Genomic DNA, 11,766 nt, shown 5'->3' with positions numbered 1-11,766 from the left:
CACGTACGATTTAACCTTGTACCAGTAAGAATGGTTTTCGGTAACACTTCGATCTAGTGAAAACGGATTTCTTAATTTTTACACGAGAAACTACTTACCGAAATCAGTTTCTATAGCATTATCGAAGTTCGTCAATGTATTTTCTTTCATCGCGTAATCTCTTTTAGAGCGAATGTATGTTTGCCTAACCTAACCTTGCCGTGAATGGTGTTTGGGGCTATCCGCTATTATTTTCGTGAAAAAAGCATAATTCCACCCTAAAGAATGTTCCGCAATGCAGAATATATAAGTAGGAATGTTAAAAAGGACGAAATAAATGAGTTATAGGTGGTTTCAGAAGATCGAAGTGGTACCTGGTTTTCATTTAACTTACTGAACTCTTGAAGGCATCTTTAAATGTAATAAAAATTATCTTCACATACATATGTCTTGTATTACGATGGTGTGTATTATGCAGACTTGCATTTTTTTACAAAAATATTTACTTAATTTACCATGTAAATTTTCACAATTATGAAGTGTACAGTATAAATTTCGGAGCGAATTTACAATACCGGAAGTATCTTCAATTACTTTCAAATTTGGCATACTCACTAATTTTGGCCTCGTAGTCACGAATCTGCAGTAAAAATATGGCGGTCACGTCTAGAAATTGCAAAATGAGCCGAAATAAGTGGGGACCCAAGTTCCTTTTGTTTTATTGCGATTTCATCATGCTACGAATGCAATTTTTACATGGTTCAATTTCGGTGTACGTCTGTTAACACATACTGCGGAGTTTTAGCGATTACTTAATGTTTTGTTCAATATATGCTTTCATGGTTAGGTTAGGTTCCCTTAGCATTAACATGAAGTCCCTAAATGCATTATACTAAGGTTCCGATTTACTTCTACATTCATTCCCACGCTTCTACGATATTTACTGTCACTTGTCGACTGAGAATATCTTGTCCATGAGAAGTGGGTAAGGTAATTTTCAAATTATTTTTTTTCAACATAAATAACTTCTTTCAACTCCAAACAGTGCTCATTACTTTAAGGAAGGTTCAAATTTCATGTGACAATGATTTCCAAAATTCTACGATAATTAGTCTGTTCATAAAACAATCGGAACCGTTAGCCTCAGCTTGACTTGCATAGTGGATATGCAGTGTTTCCAAACTTACTAACCGAAAAATGCCAGACACACCATTCATGCATAGCCCCAACGATTCACGGTAAGGCTAGGTTAAGTTCAGTTAGGTTAGGCAAACATAGTTAAAATTTGCAGTTATAACCCAAAAAAAAACCACACACCATTCACACATAGCCCCAAAAATGATTCCTGCATAGCCCCCCAAATCATTCACGGTAGGTTCGGTTAGGCAAACATAGTTAAAGTTTCAGTTCGTAGTAACATCAGGAATGTATATTTCTTTTTACCATCTTCTTGCAAAAGAATCGCATGGTTGGAAACACTGATAGAAAGTTACATCATCGAACGTACAGAACATCCGGTTCAGTTACAGAAAGCAAATGGAAGCAACGGCAATTGTGCATGCGTGAGATATTTCTCTTCAAAAATACATGAATTCCCGGTCGAAAAGATTCAACGATAACAGAAAACACCTCCACGAACTTTGCAAATACTACAGAAACTCATTTCGGTAAGTACTTTCTTCTGTAAAAATGAAGAAATCCGTTATTCCGATAGGATATAGTTACCATTTTTTGCAACGGTTAGCATTTCAAAACTATGGTTATGATGACCCTCAATTTTGCAGGTGAATTTTTTTTATGAAGATTATGTGCTGCTAGTTGTGAATTATAAAATTCTGGAGCACGGTAACAAGTATTTGTACAGCCGTTTGAAGTTGCGAGGTGGTTGCTGTGTTCGAATTTCCCACGGATTCCGGGGTTCGCCCCTGGGGTGATTAACCTACCACCTCCTATCGCTGCCGCGGCCCTTTTGAAGGTATGTTAGAAACTGGCTGGAGCCACCTGCTCCCGATACTATTTTTCGCACTGACACATTTAGGTACCAAAAAAATGATGCTGAAATTAAACCTCAAGAGGTAACTTACCTCTTTATCCCAAGTGCAGGCTGAATTGCAGGTCGAAGTAATTTGATAGTCCAAAAGAGAAGTAAGTCGTATGTCAAAAGTCTTTGTTGTCCTTTTCCACAGAATACTACCCTCCCCTTTCTGTACTATCATACAAATAAGAAGTTGCAAATTATCCCATCCCACAAGTCATTCAGAAAATACAACCCTCCCCTTTTCTGGCCCCCAGTTGCAAAGAGAAATGTGTACGATGTTCCACAAGATAACGTATTTACACACGCTGAGGATACCATTCAACAATATGTTGAATGATGTTCCTCACCGTGTCTTGTCGCTGTATACATTGTATTTCTGCTAATGGAACCTAACCTAACCTCGTAGGCATTCCTCGTGTGACGTCAGAACACAAGGTAGCAAGACCGTTGTGCGGAAAGGAAGAAGTCTTCATATCAGAAATCGTGGTTTCCATGTTAGTGTATGGAGAATCATAGTGGTAATTGAAAAGGCTTATTTTGCAATTTCTAGACGTGACCACCAAATTTTAACTGCAGATTCGTGATTACGAGGCCAAAATTAGTGAGTATGCCGAATTTGAAAGCAATTGGAGATACTTCCAGTATTGTAAATTTTTACCTAAATTTCATTACAAAGTTATAGATAATTTGAAAATAAAATACATTATTTGATGGATTTTCAGATTTCCTGCCGACCCACAAAGAAGGAAATTATGGGTAGAAGCAGTTAAAAGAGAGAATTGGCAACCTACAAAACACAGTTCTCTGTGTTCTGTTCATTTTGAAGAAAGATGTTTTGACAGGACGTCTTTAAGTCGTACTAGACTAAATAATGATGCAGAACCAACATTGTTTCCTGAATATCCGCCACGTCGTAAGAAGGTATTTTCTTTTCTTCTTTCAAAAAGCATGTTTTGAACAATTGAGTTTCTGTATTTCATGTTTCTATCATGTGTCAAAAAGTCAGCCTTCCTGATTTTGCCCTCAAATAATAATTAACAATAGAAATTTTAGGAAAAATTGCAGGCTCGACCAGGACTTGAATCTAGGTGTCTGGCATGTCATGCCATTGCTCTACTAACCGAACTACATAGCCAACCATGACTTCCCCTCCTTCAGAGCTGGCCCAGTAGTTAAGTTACTAGAGAAATGTTGCGTTTTAAGTTACTAATTCTTTTCCTAAGCAGAGGGTTGCTTGAAATCTACACTGGGGTGGATTATATGGTTTTGCGCTTGACTTTCAAATGGTTAGTTTATACAAACTTCACATTCATTTACATGTGATTCTTACACTACAAGAACAAGAATCGCATTTTAGGACCTTTTTGTTTTACTTATGTCAGAACATTGGTTATGTGAGCATTCAAAAAAATTGTTTAATGGCAACTGCTTAACCCATGGCTCAACAGCCCTAGAGGGTCCTTGGCCTATCTCTCAACTGCCAGTCTCCCTCCCATGTGTGGTGTGGGGTCAGCACGTCGAAACCCTCAGCCGTTATAGGAGATTTCCTAGACCAGGTTATGCTACTCACCCGTAGCTCCCCAATTTCCTCAATGTGGTAGGTTCTATACACAGGCTGAATACCTGGAGACTGAATCCAGGCTGTGTCGATATCAGAGTGGCCATGGAGGAGGACAATGGCAACTACAGAAAATTGTAAAACAGTACAATGATCGTAGTATTTTGCTTGTACATAAAATGCTGTGTGTTTATCAGGAAAAAATGTTACTTTGCAGGTAGCAAATAAACCACTTGTAAAAAAGCAGCTGAAAAGTGCAGCCAACTCAAAGGAACATAATGGTGAAGAGGCTTCAAATGTAGAAGATACCTATCTCTCTTTTCTATCAACTTATATAAAGGAACAACTACCACATGTGGAAAAGCAGGAAAGAAGTACAGACAAGCCAGAGAAACATGATGTTGAAGAAGCTTCAAATGTAGAAGACATCTCTTACTCTGTCCGATCAACTTCTACAAAGGAGGAGCCATCACATGCAAAGAAGCAGCAAAAAACTGTAGCCAAGTCAATGAAACATAATGGTGAAGAGGTTTCAAAAATAGAAGACATCTCTTACTCTGGTCAATCAACTTCTACAAAGGAGGAGCCATCACATGCAAGAAAGCAGCAAAAAAGTGTAGCCAAGTCAATGAAAAATAATGGTGAAGAGGCTTCAAATGTAGAAGGTATCTCTCTCTTTTTAAAAATATGTTTTCAAAGTATTAATGGTTGATGTCATTACATGCCACTTGGAACGTTGTTTTTTCTCCAGATAATTTCAGTAAATTTCTTTAAATACTGGATGTAGATGACCTAACTGTCTTGTTTCTTATTGTATTTAGGGATGGGTTTCTACTGTGATTCATAAAAAAAAAAAAAAAAAAAAGCCATGTTCAGCATTAAAATGAGTTTGTTTTTTGAGTCCAAACATAGTCTTAACCATATGTACTCACTGCAGAACTTGAGTGACAGAATCCACAATTAGCAACATACAGCTGTTAAGAGCAACACAAAACACACAATCAAAAACACTTTAAGAGCTTGTCCAAGTTTTCGATTCTATCTCCGAATCATCATCAGAGCTGTGCACTGCAAATACATCTTCCGGTAGACACAGTGAGTAGCACCAGCGGAACTTCAATCACATTCCCTTCGTCGCCTCTTGGCCAGCCCTGATGATGATTCTGAGATGGATTCGGAAGCTTGGACAAACTCTTAAAGTGTTTTTGCTTGTGTGATTTGCATTGTTTTTATCAAGTATGTTGCCGGCACGTGACGTAAGAAGTTTATTACTTGCTTGCAATTCAAAGAATCTTGTTAATTGCAAAAAGAGATGGTGTACGAAACTTTTATTGTATTTGAAACCTGATTTATATTAAAGAGGTCATGTAGAAGACACAATGTTTGTCAATAAATGGACAGATAATCTATCATTATCATTTAATGTACTAAATTACCTATTCAGAATGTTGATGTCAACTATTGGTTGCACTTGTAGAAAATGCAGTTGTTTGTATTTGTGAAAATTTTCATTTGTTTTGTCGTAAGTGGTTTCATAAGAATATTTGAATTTTGTTTCGTAGATTTTCCAACAACGAGAGTAAAGCTTCCTCCTTCTGCCAACAATGTCCTTGGTTGTCTCCCTAGAGTTGATGGTGAAGACGATAATAATCTTTACTCTTTGAAAAAAAATTATTGTCGTTTGTGTGCGAAGAAGGAAAGTGCCCTGGCATCAGCTTTTGGAGAAGAAGGAGAACTGTTAGATTTAGTGGAAAAAATTTCCAGATGTCTGCCCATTGTGGTAAGTAAGCATAATGTGCTATGAAATCAGAAGTTGCAAGTTCAAAACTTGTTTAAGTCATGAGCGTATATTTTGAGTTTTTCCCATTGTTCATATATTCCATTGTCATTACAATTAATGCAACCAGTATGATACTGATGTAAAATAACCTAAATTAAAAGAGAAAGGCAAAAATTTCAATAAAAGTGTGAATTCCTATTATATACATTTTACACTTTCCTGTGAGTGCCAGCCTCCATGGTTCAGTTGTTGCATGGCCAGGGATCCGAGGTTCCATTATAACTGTATCTTTAGTAAAACAATAAAAAAAATAAAAATGTGTTTATGGGAGCATGTGTTCTCCTGAAATGTCACAACGAAAATATGTTTTTATCCTTGTAATAATTGTAGTCTACAAGAGAAATAATTCTATAATGCAAGCAATGCGTACATACAAGAAAAAAAAAGTGAATGTAAACAACTGTAAATTAATGTTTTTTTAGTTCATTTTATGCACAGAAAGGCTAATCAGGACTGGACCTACAATTTAAAGTTCGATCCAAACCACTTGTGACTCCACTGGATATGATTACAAGGCGATGATGTTACTACTTTGCCATCAATGAGGCCCTGAAACATCTGTAATGTTTTCATCATTTGTGTATTTTTCTATAATAAGGCTCAAACCATATTCTTGATTCGAGTTGTGGTAAGAAATCTGGTGACAGCAAATATTCCGAGATCTCCAACAACAAACTGAAGTTCTTTATCACAGGAAAAAGGATAAAATTTTCTAATATTTGTAACTGCCATTTGGTAATGTCTATAATTTTCTAAATACAGTTTAAAGTGGGATCCGGACTACTTGTGCATCCATCGGATATCATACCTAGTATCTCTTGATTAGAATGTAACGATGTTATCACTATGCCATTGGGGAGGCCCATACTTTCATTTGTTGATTCACCATTTCCCTTCTGAAGGTTCTATGTTCAAGTTCCATTGTGTATGCACATGTTCCTTCATCTTCGTCTGAAAGGAAACCTACATAAAAGAAAATATAAAGTATTGAGCATGCAGACAATCAGGAAAGAAATAGCCCAAAGAATGTGTGAGGGAAAGGAAGGAACTGAATAGAGGGGGAGCGTGTCTGCAGCTACCAGCAATTTGCAGTAGGGTGCACTGCTTTCTCCCATTTTTCATTGTTACGCATGGCTTTGTGCCACAGATTCCCAGGACAGACTGCAGGTAGAAGTCCCTCACTATGTGATGGTATTGTGACCACTATGCCTTTAAGGGAAGTTGGTGTTTCTTCAAAATGCATTTGGAATATTGTCAAAGAAGGTGTTACTACTATTTTTCACACCCAAAAATTAGGTAGAAGTATGATTAGGGAGATAAGGTTTTGTTTTTACAAGATCATTCCATCACCTTGATTTCCACTTCTCCCCCCCCCCCCCCAACCCTGTCTCACTTTATCTGTCACAGAGAGTGAGGGGGTGACTTTGATTGTCAGAAACCAGATATCCTACTCTGTGTAATTCTCTCATAATAAAGGGAGGGAAAAGTATTCACCACATCATACTTTTATGCACAGAATTTGCAACATTTGTACTGGAATATGTAGTTATCTTCAAGTAAAAACTATGGATGTACGATATCGGAAATTTTATATCGTGATATCGGTGATATATTGTGTCCATGATGTATATCGCTAAATATCGTGATGATATATTGCCAAGACAATATATATTGCCAAAATATCGTGACTATATACAGGTATTGGACAAAATAATGGAAACACCTGTGCAAGTCAGAACATCATGTATTAATACGGTGTTGGGCCACCTTTAGCGTGCAATACAACTTGGATTCGGGACGGAATAGACCGATACAAGTCCTGAATGGTGGTGAATGGAATTTGAAGCCATTCTTCATGCAGCACAGCCTCCCGATCAGGTAGAGACGAAGGAGGTGGAAATCTACACCGAACCCTAGTTTCCAAAACAGCACACAGAGGCTCGATGATATTCAGATCTGGGGACTGGGTGGGCCAGGGAAGACGTTGAACCTCATCAGCATGCTCTGGAAACCACTGTTGAACAGTGCCAGCAGTATGAGTGGGGGCATTATCATCCTGAAGGATGGCATTCCGGTTTGGAAATAAGGTTTGCACCATTGGTTGGATCTGGTTACCCAAGAGTTCTTTATACACTGCTTATGAGACCCGACTGTGTAATGTGACAAGGGGGCTGCCGAATACCATGATATAGTGCCCCAGACCATAATAGAGCCGCCACCATGTTTGACAGTCGGGCGGTGACAGTCTACATCGTATGCTGCCGAAGGTGTTCGCCACACAAACACGCGTCCAGTAGTGGGGAAGAGGGTAAAGGTTGACTAGTCTGACCAAATGACATGTTTCCAGTCCTCCAACGTCCAAGTTTTGTGGTCATTGCACTATGCACATTGCTTTCGAGCACTCGTCTGAGTTATTAGGGACTTGGCAATAGCAACACGCCCATGGATACCCATTTGATGCAGTTCCCGCCTTACTGTTTTGCATGACACAGGGTGTTTAGGTGCTGATTAAGTTCTGTAGTCACTTTGGAGGCCATTGTTTTCTTCTGCAACGTCACAATACTCTTCAAGGCCCGGTGGTCCCTATTCTGCAGCTTCGTCTTTCAACCACTATTGTGCTTAGCAGATCCTTTTTCACCGTGCACTGTGCATGTGGTCATGACTTTCGAGGTCGTGCCTCATGTTACACCTCATAACTTCGCTGTTTTGCTCACAGATGCTCCAGTGAAACGGGCACCAACAATTCGACCTCTTTCAAACTCCGTCAGGTCGGCTATACTGGTCACTCACTACACCTGAACAACGTGCACTACCACACTGCCTCACTCTGCTGTAAGTGCACAGCCCATACTACCTGCAACAAACAAGAGAAGGTTGATTTCCGCCGTGCTCAGTGTTACCAGACACATTGAAAATATGTCCCACTTCTGACTCCTGTTTCCATTATTTTGTCCAATACCTGTACATATCATATAGTTCAGAGGTTCCCGAACTTTTTTGTTTCACAGTGCCTTTAGTGTTTCAGATTTTTTTCCTGTGGTGCCCATAGGCCTACCTAACTGTTGCAATGCTGAGTTAGTGTGTGTAGGTAGCTTGCCTTAAGTTAGAAAATAAACACATCCTTCAAATTCAGAAACATTTTATTTGTAAAAAGTACTAAATAAGCACGTATTTGGATCAATGTGATGAGCCGATTCTGAAACCATGTATAGACTAACAAGCAAGTGTCATTTGAATGAAAATATTGGAACATTTTGTGGCGCCCCTGTAAGTCAGCCATGGCACACTCTTTGGGATATTACAGATCTAGTTGATATCGCATGGATGATATTTTTTCAATATCGAGATATATATTGCCAAACACTAATAACAACTTCAGGCATGAAACACTAGTTATTTTTAACAATATCTGCTAGAAACAAGTACGCCTTGTTTTTAGTTATAACAGGATGACAAGAGATTGGGAATTTAAGTCTAATAAAAATCCCAAGAAATTCAGTAATGAAGGGCACAAACGTTTCCATGTGGTAGATGGAATTTTTAATCAAGGATTTAACCCCATGATATCTGTTTTTTTTTTTTAAAAAAATGTAATAGAATGTTATTGCATAATTTGATCATCCAATCAGTTGAGTGATCCATTATCGAAGAGCTTAGTCAACAGCTTAGCAATTTGCATTGTTCCTGATGGTGTCGATGTCTTGATTAACTAAAATTTGACTTTTTTATTTTGTTATTAATGTTTAATCTTCTTGATTGTAGCTGATGTCTGGTGATGAACTGCCTACATCAATTTGCTATCCGTGCCTGCAAAAATTAAACACGAGCTATTATTTCATTGAAGCCACCCTACGAGCTGAGACAGTCTTGAAACAAAAGCTTGAAGCAATAAAGAGCAACATGGCTGCCACACAGGTAATATATGATCCCTCTACTTTTGTTGATACAGTAGAAATTATTATTTAATTTTTATTTTTTTTTCCACAAGAAAGAAATGTTACATGCCAAAATATAAACTCATTCATTTATAACAGTCCTTAGGTGGAGCAGCCTGACCTCAGAGTTCTTTCTTGTTGCATGGCATGGTCACTGCCGTGTGGTTTTTCTAGACCAGATCTCCAACTTGTGTTCAAGTAGCTCCCCAATTGTGTCCGTCAGGAACTGCAGTTGCATGAAACATGAAATCTAAAATGATGTGGTATTATTTATTTTTTATTATTATTACTTTTTTATTCATTATGGAGAAATTATTTTACAAGTTTTTTTTAAGAACCTTTGTTGTGAGACTGTGAAGGTCTGCTTAATCCATCGGCCCTTACTGCCTAGGCTAGACAGATCATGCCACAATTTTCAACTAACACTTCATTTAATTGTACCAAAATTGTGTGTAGTAGAACTAGTGGTTCGAGTGAACCACTTTCACTCGAAGATTCTCTTTCCAGTCACAATAATTGTAGATGAATGTAAAATATCCATCTTGGCAACTTCAGCCAACAATCATCTATTCCAGTTTCATATATCCCTTAGTAAGATAAACTAAAGTGAATTTTAACATAGAGACTATGAGCATGTTCACTTAAGTTTCAATTTCACTGTGTTTTTCACTTCACAAACCATATATAAGGGCCCACTATCACAGACAATTTACACTTATACATGGTCTACTTGGTTTTGAGGGTATACCACTCATTTTGCCTGTTCGCGCATTATTCGCTCAAGAGAAGAAGCTCTCCATTCCATATGCTATCTAGCGTCCTCTGTGCAAATATTTGGAGCTCTAGTGAGATCCTTTCCCTACAGCACACTAGCGTCTACCATAAAGAATTCGTAATGCACACTTTACTTGACAATGCCAAAAAGTGTTTTTCTTGGTGTGAATGTGATATTTTCGTATATTTTGAAATTCATGGCATACTTTCTGTGCTATTGTGAATTCGTAATAAATATTCTTCATGTAAAGCTTATTCCATGTCTGTTTATTTTATGTTCTCAGATGGGAAGCAACGCAGAGGAACCAGAGCCTGAACTGGAACATAATTATTCTTCAACTCAGATTCATCACTCGGTGTAAGTATGATAAGAGCTTCTTAAATAACGCAATTACCCTATACACCTGAAAAATATGTTGTTGCTCACATGTAATGGGAGAAGAAACTAAGACTTACGTAATTGATACCAGGTCTCCAAAAGCAAAATGTAGAACATCTTGTCCCAAAATGGCCACACCCCGTTGCAGCAGTGGTAACATAGTCATCTTGTAATCAAGTGGTCCCAGGTGGAAGCATTTAGTGGTTTGGATCCCACCTTTAGCTGTAGATCCATTTGCGATTAACATTTCTGTGCATAAAGTGGACTTGCTCACCACCACATCATATATAGATCTTGCTCGGGATAGGGACAAATGGAAGGCTTGTATTGTTGCAGCCATGAACCTTCGGTTTTAAGAAGGCTAGAGTTAGTTACTCACCACCAACAACAACATTGTCCAAAAATGAAGAACATGGACATTAACATTAATATTTTACAAGGAAATCTAAGTAAATAATATAAAACTGACATTTTCAGTTCAAAGTGAGTTAATGTTTGAAAGAATTCTCCAGAACAAAAGTCCCGGAGTTGTAATTTTGCACATGTTTAAAGCAAATTTAGGTTTTAGTCAAGATGTAATTATCAAATTGCACCATTAAAATCTTTGATGATACACTGAACCAATACTTAGCCTTTTACAGAATGTTAGAGCAAATTATGGTAAGAGTTTCTACTAGGAGTATGTTGGTACTGAGATCAGCGAGTAGAAATGCTTATCCCAATCCTGACTTAAGAGAAGTGGTTTCTCAAATTTCGGGATGAAGAACCAGAAATTTCATGTGGTTAAAAAAAAAAAGGTTCTTCTTAAAGGTTCGCATAACCACTTATTATAGTTGCAAAATAATGAACATAGTTATTTTTAGTGGTTTTTATTTTATTTTATCTGCAACTTTTCGTTGTGGTTTCCCAGAACTTTTTCAAGCCCCAAGATATATATATACAATACACTAGAGTGACTAGCCAAGTGAGGTTGTGCTATTGTATGTATACCTTGGTGTAGCTTGAAAAAGTTCTGGGAAACCAGAATAAAACGTCGCAGATAAAATAAAATAAAAAGCACTAAAAATAACTGTTAAATTATTTTGCATCTGAAAATCCACACAAACTTTTTTGTAAGTTTCTGAAATGCTTCTAAACATAATATACAGTGGAACTCCAAATGTTTTAAAAATTTTACGTGATTTTACATTTTTCAACTTGGTCCCTGAAAAACATAAAATCGAGGTTCCACTGTAGTTCCATAATTTATCAATGAATGAAGTA

The 11,766-nt window shown here is 37.5% G+C and overlaps 1 protein-coding gene across 1 annotated transcript in view; it reads left to right on the top strand.

The window, feature by feature from the left end:
* LOC146003776 (uncharacterized) overlaps positions 1-11,766 on the top strand; it is a 30,398-nt gene that overhangs the window by 4,424 nt on the left and 14,208 nt on the right. The window contains exons 2-5 of the mRNA XM_083142189.1: positions 3,793-4,240; positions 5,138-5,355; positions 9,178-9,330; positions 10,409-10,482. Of these exons, the coding sequence (XP_082998315.1) occupies positions 3,793-4,240; positions 5,138-5,355; positions 9,178-9,330; positions 10,409-10,482 (893 nt within the window). The remainder of the gene's footprint in view (positions 1-3,792; positions 4,241-5,137; positions 5,356-9,177; positions 9,331-10,408; positions 10,483-11,766) is intronic.

The sequence above is a fragment of the Lepisma saccharinum genome, chromosome 20 (assembly GCF_977018435.1).
Source record: "Lepisma saccharinum chromosome 20, izLepSacc3.1, whole genome shotgun sequence".
NCBI lineage: Eukaryota > Metazoa > Arthropoda > Insecta > Zygentoma > Lepismatidae > Lepisma > Lepisma saccharinum.
The sequence above is the reverse complement of the archived record's forward strand: the minus strand, read 5'-3'. Positions and strand labels throughout refer to the sequence as shown.